The sequence below is a fragment of the Pelobates fuscus genome, chromosome 4, assembly GCF_036172605.1.
Source record: "Pelobates fuscus isolate aPelFus1 chromosome 4, aPelFus1.pri, whole genome shotgun sequence".
NCBI classification, from domain to species: Eukaryota; Metazoa; Chordata; class Amphibia; order Anura; family Pelobatidae; genus Pelobates; species Pelobates fuscus.
In genome coordinates this window covers 68,116,368-68,130,664 of record NC_086320.1, presented here as the reverse complement: position 1 = coordinate 68,130,664, position 14,297 = coordinate 68,116,368, and the positions used below count along the sequence as shown (strand labels likewise).

Sequence of the window (14,297 nt, the reverse complement as noted above, 5' to 3'; positions counted from 1 at the left end):
ACTTATGTAGGTGTCCCTCTATTCCTTTGCAGGGATTTACAGTGTAAGATTTACTTGTGTTATATCCCGTGGCACGCTGGTCTCCTTGCTGCTGCTCTGTATCCCTGGCTGAGATTATCAAGATTGGGAATAGGGGAGACTTGGGAGGCTAGTGCGCATACATGGCAAAATTAAGGGTTGCATCACTCAAATGTACTCTAGAAGGGTCATAGGAGCTATGAGTTTTACTTGGCTATAGTTACAGAAGTGACTCTTGTGGCTCTCTTCCTGAAGAGAGTATTTAGCTCTATGTGTGTGCATGTATTTAGCAATGTGTGTACATATTTAGAAGTGTGTACATATTTTACAGTGAATGTATTTAGCAAGGTGTGTGTATGCATATAACAGTGTATGTGTATATGTATTAGCAGTGTATGTATGTATTTAGCAGTATGTGTGTATGTATGCATTTAGCAGTGTGTGTGCGTATTTTGCAGTATGTGTGTATGCATTTAGTAGTGTGTGTACATATTTAGAACTTTGTATGTGCTTCACAGTGTATGTATTTAGCAGTGTGTGTGTACATATTTAGAACTGTGTATGTGTATTTAACAGTGCATGTGTATTTAGCAGTGTGTGTATTTAGCAAGGTGTGTGTATGCATATAACAGTGTATGTGTGTATGTATTAGCAGTGTGGGTATACATTTAACAGTATGTGTGTATTTAGCAGTGTGTGTACATATTTAGAACAGTGTATGTGTATTTAGCAATGTATGTGTATTTAGAACATTGTATGTGTATTTAGAACAGTGTATGTGTATTTAGCCGTGTGTGTTTATTTAGCAATGTATGTGTATTTAGCAGTGTGTGTTTATTTAGCAATGCGTGTGTATTTAGCAGTGTGTGTTTATTTAGCAATGTGTGTGTATTTAGCAGTGTGTGTTTATTTAGCAATGTGTGTGTATTTAGCAATGTATGTGTATTTAGAACATTGCATGTGTATTTAGAACATTGTATGAGTATTTAGCAATTTATGTGTATTTAGCAGTGTGTGTTTATCTAGCAATGTGTGTGTATTTAGCAGTGTGTGTTTATTTAGCAATGTGTGTGTATTTAGCAATGTGTGTGTATTTGGCAATTTATGTGTATTTAGCAGTGTGTGTGTATTTAGCAGTGTGGTTGTGACTTGGTGCATGTATTAGAACAGAAAAAAGAAACCATATTCAAATCCACTTAAAACTGAGTGCACTGAAGCAGGACCAGCAAATCCAAAGCATGTATAATAAAACAGGAAAAAATCTCCAGGCACTCACGGAATTAAAGTCACAGGCAGATTTATTGTATCAGAAAGGCAAAGCAACGTTTCAACCTATTAATAGGATGAAACGTTGCTTTGCCTTCCTGATCCAATAAATCTGCCTGTGGCTTTAATTATTGGTGCATGTATTAGACCAGTGATGGCTAACCTTGACACCATAAATTGTTCCTTGACTACATTTCCCATGATGCTCAGCTAGCTTTTAGACTCTAAAAGCTAGCTGAGCATCATAGGAAATGTAGTCCAGAAACAATTTATGGTGTCAAGGTTAGCCATCACTGGTTTAGACAGTTTGTGTGTCTGTGTGTGTATTAGGCAGTGTGTATGTATCCATTAGGTAGTTTTTGTGTGTATTAAGCAGTTTGTATATGTAAATGTATGTATAGTTTAGGCCGTTTGTGTGCATGTGTGTTTTTATATATTAAGCAGTTTCTATGTATGTATATTTTAGGCAGTTTGTGTGCATATGTTTTTATTATATCCGCCATTGTTTAGAACTAAAGCAAACACCGGTGTAAACTATAGATAGCCACCTCTTAATACGTTTGTGTGTTTATTTATAAATGTATTTATTCCGTTTTTTTAGTAATATGATTTAGTGTTGGAAATGTTTAGTGAATCCCCGGTTTGCAATGTGGTATCTTATATGACCCTCCTACATATTGTTCCTAGAGTCACCACTCATAATGGGTATTTTGTAGAAATCTTTTGTCATTTTTGGGGGGAATGCACATTGCAAGAATTCCATTATAATCGTAATATATTTTGACAGTGTATACTGTGTGCCTTTGCATCATGAAGAATGACTAACTAGAGTGGATATATAATTAGATAAATTTTTCCAGATCAGAACCAGATCTTTAGCAAAAAAAGATCTTTAGCAAAAAAGAAGACACGTGGCACCTTACAAGACTTATTTTTAATGAAATGGAGAACTAAGCATTTGTATACACATTGCGGGTATTCTAGTGTCTGATATTTATTGGAATTGATATCAAAAGAGTATGATAGAGAAAAAAAGCTTAATATCGGAGTATTCATCCATAATCCCATATAATATAGGAATAATCCCATATTAATAAATGATTATATAATACCATTCTAATAAAACATATTGCGTTTCTAAATAAGCGAAATCTAAGAAAACTTACATATTACCATTCCCGTCATAAACCCACTTAGTGCTCCCGATGCCTTCATAAGCTGAGGCCCAGTAATAGATGCACGCATTAATGTGAAGAATAAATAGGAGATAACCAGTTGTTCGAATAACTCTGTAATGCATTAAAAATGAATAAATACAAATAAATAAATAAAACCTATACAATAGACAAACTAACTATAACCTGAAATACAGTTAAGGGGATAGGCCAAGCACCAAAAAAACTTTAGTGAATGAAGCAGTCTTAGTGTAGAGATCGCGCCCCTGCAGTGTTACTGCTCAATTCTCTGCAGTTTAACCCCTTAAGGACACATGACATGTGATGATTCCATTTTATTACAGAAGTTTGGTCCTTAAGGGGTTAAGGGTCAAGTGACATTCTAGCTACACCTACCCTGACTGTGACTCTCCATGGAAAAAAACACATTTTATAGCACAGTGTGTTCACTTTAGAAGTTCTGATCTCCATTGCTGTTAATGGAATTAGAATTTACCGCACAGGACATAATATGCAATGAGGTAAGTTTAAAAATTATAAATGAGGGTACTCCCTAAGAGAAAAAAAAGGAAGTACAGAAAAGGGGTTAAAGGGGTGGCAAAAAGGGCCTAACCCTGCATTGAGCACAAATAGAAGAAGAAAGTGAGGCGGGATCACGCCGTATCCAAACGAGATAATCCCCCTCGTTTGGCCCTTGAGAAAGGCGGTTAGACCGCCGAAACGCGCGTCGGGCTTGTTCCGATGTTTACCATTGTTGATTTTATTATTTTCTAGTCAACTTATTTTTTGCAGTTTCTATTGTGCTACCTTGAGACCTTGATCGGCCGGTCTCTAAGGCAGTAGGGACATTGGGGTATATACATAGGGCTATTCTAGGTGGAGTTGTCCGGTCTTTCAGGCTTGGACTCCCTTGGGAGTTATTCCTTCTTCCCTTTTTTTTCCACTATACACTCTCCTCTGTCCTTTCGATTTCATCTGTATATTGTGCTTGCCTTTTTGGCTTTAGTGATTAGTGATTATCTGCAGAGGCTAGTATATTTTGCAACATGTGTCTCCATTAGTAATTTACTTTGTACAGAGCAAGATTGCTACATTTATATTCTATTGACACATGCTGCCACAGTTATTTTCTTGCAGCAAATCAGGAGCCTATGTAATTATGAGTTCCTAGTCTTTTTATTTTAAATTAGTATTTTTTAATTAAAGTTGATTTATTATTTTTTGTTAAGTTATTAGACATTTCTATTGGGGTGTCGTTTTGAGGGGGATTATCTCGTTTGGATACAGGATGATCCCGCCTCACTTTCTTCATAAGTTTAAAAATTAGACCTCTTTCTCAGGAAGTGTGTAGGGATGCTGTCACAGCCAGGGACATGTGGTTAAAATGTGCTTTAACTCCTAAATAACAGATAATTGAGCAGTAGGACTGCGGGGTTTTATCTATGCACCAACACCGCTTCAATTAGGTAAAATTTTCTTTGGTGCTTAGCGAATCCTTTTAAATAATGAAAAAAGGCTTCTGTAAATACATTCTAATAGGGTAAAAAAAACATGGTTATAGTTTAAAATCTTCTATCTTTATGTGCTCAGGCATTTTCAAGGAAGAGAGGGAGAGGAAAAAAAGAAAGAAGGACAAGAAGATGAGCATCAATAACTATTTCTAAAACCTGTATGTAACTATGTGTCTCATGATGAAAAATAACTCTTTATATATTAACAACCTTCATTTTGTCTTTTAGGTTGTTGTAAAGTTGCATGTTCCAGTAAGTTTCCCCAGTACAATCATTACCTGTAAATGTATGCTTTTTCTAGAATTGCTTCTAGTCGATCATTAAATTCAAAGAATGTTCGGTACTGGGAGGATAAAACAAAATAGAAATATAAAAGTAATATGACATTGACATGGCAGAGAATTATACCAACACAAACTATAGCGCTATAAAATTCAGTTCTGATCTTTTTATTACTGGAAAACTGTCACCATTTTTATTATTACTGAAAAGAAACAAATTACAAGGAACATAGTTCCTCTGTGTCTTATTTTACTGTAAATAGATATACGTTTATGCCTGATTACCATTCCAGAAGTTCCATCTTCAGCCTATTTGACAATAGCAGAAATGTAACCATGCAAAATGTGAAGCATAGAAACACAGAATGTAACGGCAGATAAAAAACATTCGTCCCATCTAGTCTGCCCAATTTTCCACATACTTACATTAGTCCCTGGCCATATCTTATATCTAGGATAGCCTTATGCCTATCCCATGCATGCTTACACTCCTTCACTGTGTTAACATCTACCACTTCAGCTGGAAGGCTATTCCATGCATCACTAGCCTCTCAGTAAAGTAATACTTCCTGATATTATTTTTAAACCTTTGCCCCTCTTATTTTAGACTATGTCCTCTTTTTGTGGTAGTTTTTCTTCTTTTAAACATTGTCTCCTCCTTTACTGTGTTGATTCCCTTTGTGTAGTTAAATGTTTGTATCACATCTCCTCTGTCTCGTCTTTCATCCAAGCTATACATGTTAAAATCCTTTAACCTTTTCCTGGTAAGTTTTACCCCGCAATCCATTAACCAGTTTAGTAGCCCTTCTCTGAACTATCTCGAAAGTATCAATATCCTTCTGAAGATACGGTCTCCACAACAGCATGACCACTTCCATCTATCTACTGCTAACACCTCTCCTTATAAAACCAAGCATTCTACTAGCATCTCCTGCTGCTCTATTACATTGTCTGCCTACCTCCGATATCTATGCCCCATTTTTATTTCCTCTCATTGTTTGGAGTGATATATACGTGTACTTTGCATGGAATTTGAGGATGTGAATAAGGGAACATATCAAATAGGTTTCTACTGAAAGAGACATAGATTGTAGCTTCTACCTAAATAGGCTTGCACATAAAATATATATAGAAAACATCTGTCCTCTTATATACTCCAGTTCATAGAGCAAGACAATCTGCTGCCTGCAGGCCCAACACAACATCAATGCGTGCTTGTGTATACCATGCCCTTATGTTTTTCTCTAACTAAATAGGTTTCTGTTGCTTTGTCAGAATCAAATTCCTTTTAATCCACATCTGAATGAATGTTTTGTCTGGGATTTACCTGTGAAGTTGTATTCAATGTATAAGACTCCACAGGTAAATCCTGGGAGAATTAATTAATTCAGGTATCGAATGAAAGGAATTTGATTCAGAAGAATTTATGGAAAATAATATTTGAACAAGTCTAAGGGTTCTAACAATTTTTACTTCCTGCATACAATTGGTAAAAATCACTCACGTTCAGACCGGAGGACACTAAAATCAGCATTTTACCAATATTATGAAATTCATAGTTTATACTTTGGATTTCTTTCTATTCTTTATCTGTGTGTACATATTACACTTAAATTTAGTGTAGTGAGATATTTCTAATTTAGGTTGTTGACCAACCTCCAATAGTCGAATGCCCCTTGTCAATGATAAGGAAAAAACTATAGACTTTAATGATTCAAAGGTATGAAGCAAATACATCCTTAAAGTAAATTATTTTAATTTCTGATAAGTCAAATAAATGGAACGTATGAATCAGATCCATTACCTTTAAAAGTCGATTTATTCTTAAAACTGGTTTGAATCCAATGACTGCATACAGAAGATCAAATGGTATCACAGATGCTGCATCAAGCTGTAGAACAACAGACATATTTTAGTGTTCCATTGGAACGGAACAAGTGACATTTTGTTCATCAGATCTACATACGATGTTCTCTCTAGATACTAATGCCCATTAACCTATGATGACCAAGAGCAGACTAAAATGCATTGCTTTACAGTCTACAATCTTGGATGATTTCCAGAAGACATCATGTCTAACTAATGATGTGTTTTCTGTGATAAAAAATTAAATACTTTTTCCATTAGAAAACAAATGGCCTAGTTTAGTCATTGCCATTTACTTAATTGATTTTTTAATCTGTTTATGGAAAAAGTATTTTAGAATTTTACTTGGATAAGAACTCAAAATATTGAGAGACTCTGGTTGGAAATTTTCGGTTCGCGAACGGCGAACGGGAACTTCTGCAAACTTTGCGAACCGGCGAACCGGGCGAACCGTCATTGACTTCAATGGGCAGGCGAATTTTAAAACCCACAGGGACTCTTTCTGGCCACAAAAGTGATGGAAAAGTTGTTTGAAGGGGACTAACACCTTGACTGTGGCATGCCGGAGGGGGATCCATGGCAAAACTCCCATGGACAATTACACAGTTGATGCAGAGTCTGGTTTTAATCCATAAGGGGCAGAAATCACCTAACATTCCTAAATCGCAATGGATATGGATTGACACCTGACATATGACATATTGACACCTTGACATATGGATTGACACCTTGACATATGGATTGACCTGTCCTCAGAGACCCTGATACACACTGACACAGAGCAGAATAGGGACTGTTCCCCTTACATAGGGTCACTTGGCAGGTATAGATTGACACCTGTCCTCAAAGCCCCTGATACACACTGACACAGAGCAGAATAGAGACTGTTCCCCGTCCTCAGAGACCCTGATACACACTGACACAGAGCAGAATAGGGACTGTTCCCCTTACATAGGGTCACTTGGCAGATATGGATTGACACTTGTCCTCAAAGCCCCTGATACACACTGACACAGAGCAGAATAGAGACTGTTCCCCATCCTCAAAGCCCCTAATACACACTGACAAAGAGCATAATAGAGACTGTACCCCGTCCTCAAAGCCCCTGATACACATTGACAAAGAGCAGAATAGAGACTGTTTCCCCTATATAGGGTCACTTGGCAAGTATGGATTGACACCTGTCCTCAAAGCCCCTGATACACACTGACACAGAGCAGAATAGAGACTGTTCCCCGTCCTCAGAGACCATGAAACACACTGACACAGAGCAGAATAGAGACCGGGGGTCTAGTAGCGTGGACACCCAGCACAGGTCGTTCTCCTTCAGCCTTTTTAAACGAGGGTCCCTCAACAGGCACGACAGCATGAAAGACCCCATTTGCACAAGGTTGGATGCCGAGCTACTCATTTCATGTTCCTCCTCCTCACACAGAGCAGAATAGGGACCGTTCCCCCTACATAGGGTCACTTGGCAGATATGGATTGACACCTGTCCTCAGGGACCATGATAAACACTGCCACAAATCAGAATAGATACTGTTCCCCCTACATAGGGTCACTTGACAGATATGGATTGGCACCTGTCCTCAGAGACCATGATACACACTGACAAAGAGCAGAATAGAGACTGTTCCCCCTACATAGGGTCACTTGGCAGATATGGATTGACACCTGTCCTCAAAACCCCTGATACACACTGACACAGAGCAGAATAGGGACTGTTCCCCTTACATAGGGTCAATTGACAGGTATGGATTGACACCTGTCCTCAAAGCCCTGGATACACACTGACACAGAGCAGAATAGAGACTGTTCCCTGTCCTCAGAGACCATGATACACACTGACACAGAGCAGAATAGAGACTGTTCCCCCTACATAGGATCACTTGGCAGATATGGATTGACACCTGTCCTCAAAGCCCCTGATACACACTGACACAGAGCAGAATAGTGACTGTTCCCCCTACATAGGGTCACTTGGCAGATATGGATTGACACCTGTCCTCAAAGCCCCACTGACACAGAGCAGAATAGAGACTGTTCCCCGTCCTCAGAGACCATGATACACACTGACACAGAGCAGAATAGAGACCGGGGGTCTAGTAGCGTGGACACCCAAGCACAGGTCGTTCTCCTTCAGCCTTTTTATACGAGGGTCCCTCAACAGGCATGACAGCATGAAAGACCCCATTTGCACAAGGTTGGATGCCGAGCTACTCATTTCCCGTTCCTCCTCCTCACACAGAGCAGAATAGGGACTGTTCCCCGTCCTCAAAGCCCCTGATACACACCGACAAAGAGCAGAATAGAGACTGTTCCCCATCCTCAAAACCCCTGATACACACTGACAAAGAGCAGAATAGAGACTGTTCCCCCTACATAGGGTCACTTGGCAGATATGGATTCACACCTGTCCTCAGAGACCATGATACACACTGACACACAGCAGAATAGGGATGTGGAATAGCACCTGGGGAGCTGGGAGGGTGCCGTTGATGTGGAGCAAGACGTAGCAGCAGAAGAGGACTCATTCCATGCTTGGCAGCCGTCAGCAGGTTTACCCAATGCACAGTGTAGGTGATATACCTGCCCTGACCATGCTTTGCAGACCCGGTATCAGTGGTCAGATGGACCCTTGCCCCAACACTGTGTGCCAGACATGCCATTACTTTCTTTTGCACAATCGAGTACAGGTTGGGGATTGCCTTTTTTGAAAATAAATTTTGTCTGGGTACCTTCCACTGCGGTGTCCCAATAGCTACAAATTTTTTGAATGCCTCAGACTCCACCAGCTTGTATGGTAAAAGCTGGCGGGCTAGGGGGGCGTGTCCTAACTACTGAAGCGAGAAGTCGCCATGCGTACGCCAGGCATACCGTACGCAACATGCAGGAGGAAAAGGGAATCCTGGGGCAACTGGGTCTCCCCCCGGACTCGCTACTCACATCGAAGCCTCCAACAAACTCCACGCTCCCTCCATATTGGGGCAACGCCGAGGCTCAAACATTTGTCCCTGGAAACCTAGCCGGGACATCATGCACAACTTGAATGGAAAACGGGACTAACAGGTCAACCCTGCTTACGGAGACTCTCAGGTTATTGATCGTGTCAAGAGGAGGGGAACAACTTCAAAAATAGATTCCTGGCAAATTCTTAAAAAAAACGTGCAAACATGAATCCGGAAAGTACAGAAAGTACAGTGCTTAATCGTATTGGTGTACTAATTTCCAGTATATCTAAAAATGTTTTACATATTTTCTGATTTTAATTGCTATGTGTACCTTTCGTATGCCCATGTGAAACGTTTTACCATTTAGGGCCCGAGTGGGGTCATTTAAACAGATCATACCTCGAGTGCAGAGTGCGTTTAATCCGACTCGTTAATGTTAGTTATTCACTAAGCTTAGTGAAAACATAGTTGGCTTAAAGATGTTTTCGATTCAAGTTCTTGTGCGCCACAGTTCAAATTAACATTCAAATGACAATTCATGACAGATCACACAAGTGAATAGCCCTGCCAACGTCGTTATCTAAGAAGAAATAGAAATGCATATCAACGAAAAATGCTGGTGGGCTAATAGTTCGGACAAGCCAACTGTCAGACGCTGGGCAAGGGGGTGACTTTGTGACATTGGCTTCTTACACTTAAACATGTCCTTGACAGACACCTGACTGTGGGCAGATGAGCGGGAACTGCTCAAGGCGAGAGACGGAGTGGCGGATGGTTGAGAGGGGGCAAGGAGGACAGCAGTGGTTGACGTGGCTGAAAATGCTGGACCATGAGGAGGATGGCGGCTTTGAGTTTGTGTGCTGCTTGTACTCATCTGTTGATCCCATAGGCATTTGTGATGTGCGATCATGTGCCTACGCAAAGCAGTTGTACCTAGGTGGGTGTTGGACTTCCCACGACTCAGGTTCTTTTGGCACAGGTTGCAAATGGCATCGCTGTTGTCACAGGCAGACACACAAAAAAAATGCCACACTGCCGAGCTCTGCAATGATGGCATTCTGGTGGTGGACACAGCATGCGTTGATTGGCGTGCTGTCGGGCTGACCCCGGGTGTCGATGCATGCTGTCTGACTATGCCACTAGCGCCTTGCGACGACCTCCCCCTGCTTCCAACTCGTCTCCTCCTCCTCTCTGTCTCCCCATCTGAACTTTCCCCCTGTTCTTCTTCTCTTCTAGCGGGCACCCACGTGACATCCATGGACACATCGTCATCATCAACCGCTTCACTTGTATCTGACAACTCAGCAAAGGAAGCAGCAGCGGGTACAACATCATTATCATCACACCGTACGTCCATGTGTGTAATGCTGCCTGCCTGAGACATAGACCAGATATGAGTGGCACTGTGCAGTGGCAGAGGTTGGCAGAGTACACGCTGTAGGCCTGACACACCCGCTTGAAGACAACTAACTGCTATTCAATCTATAACAGTGAAAAACGTTTTTTGGTTTTAAATGCACGCTATTGTGACACCAGATATGAGTGGCAAATTACACTTGCCCAGGTTGGCAGAGCACACGCTGAAGGAAGGCCTGACACACCCGCTTTAAGGACACTGACTGCTATTAGCTTAAACTGGAAACCTTGTTTTCTTTGTAAAACCACGCTACAGAGACACCAGATATGAGTGGCAACTGTCAAAGTACACTGGCAGGGGTCTGCAGAGCACACACTGAAGGCCTGAAACACCCGCTTTAAGGACACTGACTGCTATTAGCTTACACTGGAAAACTTGTTTTCTTTGTAAAAGCACGCTATAGAGACACCAGATATGAGTGGTGGCACTGACTGGGCAAATGGGCACAGTATCCACTGTGAGCCTGACACAGAAGCTGGCAGGCAACTAACTGCTATTCAATCTATTACAGTGAAAAACTTTTTTTGGTTTTAAATGCAAGCTTAAGCTATTGTGACACCAGCAGTGAGTGAGTGGTGGCACTGGGCAAATGGGCACAGTATGCACTGTGAGCCTGACACAGAAGCTGGCAGGCAGGCAACTGCAATTACATTACACAAAAAAAAAAAGCAGACTGATGTTCTAGCCCTAAAAAGGGCTTTTTGGGGTGCTGTTCTTACAGCAGAGATCAGATGAGTCCTTCAGGATTGTAGTGGAGACTGAATACCCTAGCCTAGCTATCAATTTCCCTATCTAATCAGCAGCAGCTACACTTTCCCTCCTCTCACTAAGCATGCAGCTTCAGAATTAATCTAAAATGGATGCTGGGAGGGAGGTGGGAGGGTGTGGAAGGGAGGGTCTGCTGCTGATTTGCTGGAATGTGTCTGCTGACCGTGAGGCACAGGGTCAAAGTTTGCTCAATGATGACGAATTGGGGGCGGATCGAACCGCCCATGTGTTCGCCCGCGGTGGCGAACGCGAACACGCTATGTTCGCCGGGAACTATTCGCCAGCGAACAGTTCGGTACATCACTACTAACAAACATGAAATGCTTTCAATAAGGCATCAAGAAAAATTACTGTCAGAGATGTTTCAGGTCTTCACAAAAAGCTTTTTAGTTTATATTCTCGTGACATATTAGAAAAGAAACTGGAATATTTGCCCTTAACACAAAAACAAAAAAATATATATATTTGATGTCATGTGCATATGTTGCATGTTTCAATGAACCACATACAATTTATATAATTGATTATTTATGGCTATATATTTAAATGATTGAAACTGTGACTTCAAGGTAACTCACTGTCTCTATAGTGGGTGCATTGACCTATTGTGCTATCATACCGTCTTAAAGTGAAAGCTCCACTACCTAAGTGTATTTTCTTCACATAACTAAGTCATGCCTCGCAACTATGCCAATTTCAGCAGGACGGTCCCGATTTTCAGGTGCTGACCCACTGTCCACTAAAAGTCTAGCACGAGTGCCTCTTTAGATACAGTAGGACCCAGTAGCACTGTATCATGTTCTGCCCCCAGTGGGCTGGCCTGATTGATTGACATGTAGCCTGGCATACATTCGTGCCTGGCTGACTTGTCAATCATTTTGGCAGATCCGACCCACTTTCTGGGTTGGTCTGCCCCTTTAGGTGTGACCAGTGGCATGATCTTGCCACCGGTGTCCCACTTCTCTTGACACTAATGTCGGGGGGCTATGCTTCTGGTTTAGTTCATTAACCAGTGAACTGTGTTATCTTGACAACAGATGTATATTGAGATTGGATAAATTATGAAACTTTACTGTATTTCAGTTTTCAGGGACTTTATTCAACCTTGTTAATTGACTTATATTTTGCAATATGTTGTTACGTTCCCACAACATACTGAATAGTGAATAAATAAATCCCTAATTTAAGGGCAGGCCTTGTATTGTGTTTATAACACATTTAACTGTGATCTATAAAAAACATCTACCAGAGTTCCCTAAGAGAAGGTTCAATAAAAAGGGAAATATAAACTCAATTTATTTAGTTAATGGTGCCAGATGGTTTGAATCAAAATAATCTCCCACAAGAAAATATTAACATAAATTTACATAATAAAACAACACAATATGTATTTTTCGATTCCATCTTACCAATCTTTGTATCTAATATGTTAAATGTATTACAAATGTGTGATGCATATTTAAAGAGACGCTCCAAGCACAATACTACAATACCACTACAATACAAACACAATATCCACTACAGCTTTTTGCAATTGTTACGGTTCTAGGAGGTTCTGGGTGCAGTATTTAGCCACACTTAAAGATCTGCAGAGATTCCTCACTGTCAGACCACTTCCGATGTGATTATACATATATTTAAATTGTTTACTTTTAAATACATTTTAATTATGTCATAAGCATATTTAATATAATTTAAATCTTATCTATTATGATTTTATACAAATATAAATTTCTATCATAACCAGTACCAGTACCTAGTATATTATTTGTAATTTTCTAAAACAGAATTAAACAAGGCTATTGTCCCACAAAGTATTGCGTAATGTTAATTTGTGATTGTATATTCTCGAGAAACATGTAGAAGGTTGACAATATAAAATCGAGCATCTCTAAATGAAGAATCGAAGTGGACCATGTGCACTAGGTTTGGTTTTCGTTTGACTGCAATATTGATGTTCCAAAGGTAAAAATAAAGTGCAGATCAGATAAAACAACACATTAAATTTATAACATATTATGGTGGTATTCTATTCATATGAACAGCTGTGATATCACTATTATTGGCTCTGTTGATCTGAATGTTGGGATAAAATGTCCAGTTCATTTCGATTATATCTATTGTCCAGTATAACTCCATAGCTGTTATTTGGCCAGTTGATATCTTCTGCTGCGCAAAATTTGAGTGTGTGTAAGAATGCCTTGCTGTGCCTGTATGGTTTATATGGCATTAGCAGCAAAGGCAGAGGTGTACATTTTGAGACTCTTGCAACCAATTACTTGCAGTAATTTTCTGGTCCTTGGTATTGGTATTTTCAGAAATGGATTTACTTAAATTGTGCTGACATAAATTTGAAAGTTCATGTTTGAAATTTTACCATGAATATAGAAATTAACGAACTCTTAAAAACTGCACAAATTAGACTGGTTTATGAGATTTTATTACTGAGATAATTATAAAGCTGTATTCTGCACAGCTCCCAAGATTTAGCGATTAAATTGATTTGTACATTAAAGAGTCATTGGAAGGAACATTTTATAATTTAATTTCTAGACACTAGCAGGTATATTTCCTGCTATCTCATATAAAACAATGATGGCTGCATCAATTAAACCCTACGGTTGAGTTTCAGACTATGTTTTGATACATTGGGAAATTCTATTCAATGGAGTGAACGTGGTTATATTCTGGGTTCTTCCCGTATTACATTGCATGGTATTCTACAGTGATGCCCTGGTATCTACGCAGCCACATTAATTATTCATGCACCTAGTACAGGGATAGTCAACCTTCAGCCCTCCAGATGTTGTGAACTACATCCCCCATAATGCTATTACGCCCATAATGCTGGCAATGAATCATGGGAGGTGTAGTCCAAAACATCTGGAGCGCCAAAGGTTGCCTATGCTTAAAGCGGCACTGTCATGGCCAAATCCTGTTTTTTTTTTTACCCCCCTCCCACCTCCACTACATCTAACTGACCCCCTAGTCTCCCCCAAATGCCCCTAAGACCCCCAGATTACCTATTTATTAATCTGTATTTT

General features: G+C 40.0%; 1 protein-coding gene across 1 annotated transcript in view; it reads right to left on the bottom strand.

Annotated features, from left to right (window-relative positions):
- The window catches only part of CNGB3 (cyclic nucleotide gated channel subunit beta 3), a 201,378-nt gene that overhangs the window by 60,967 nt on the left and 126,114 nt on the right, over positions 1 to 14,297 (bottom strand). The window contains exons 9-11 of the mRNA XM_063450337.1: positions 6,056 to 6,142; positions 4,249 to 4,313; positions 2,451 to 2,573 (exon numbers count right to left, since the gene is read on the bottom strand). Coding sequence (XP_063306407.1) covers positions 2,451 to 2,573; positions 4,249 to 4,313; positions 6,056 to 6,142 — 275 coding nt within the window. The remainder of the gene's footprint in view (positions 1 to 2,450; positions 2,574 to 4,248; positions 4,314 to 6,055; positions 6,143 to 14,297) is intronic.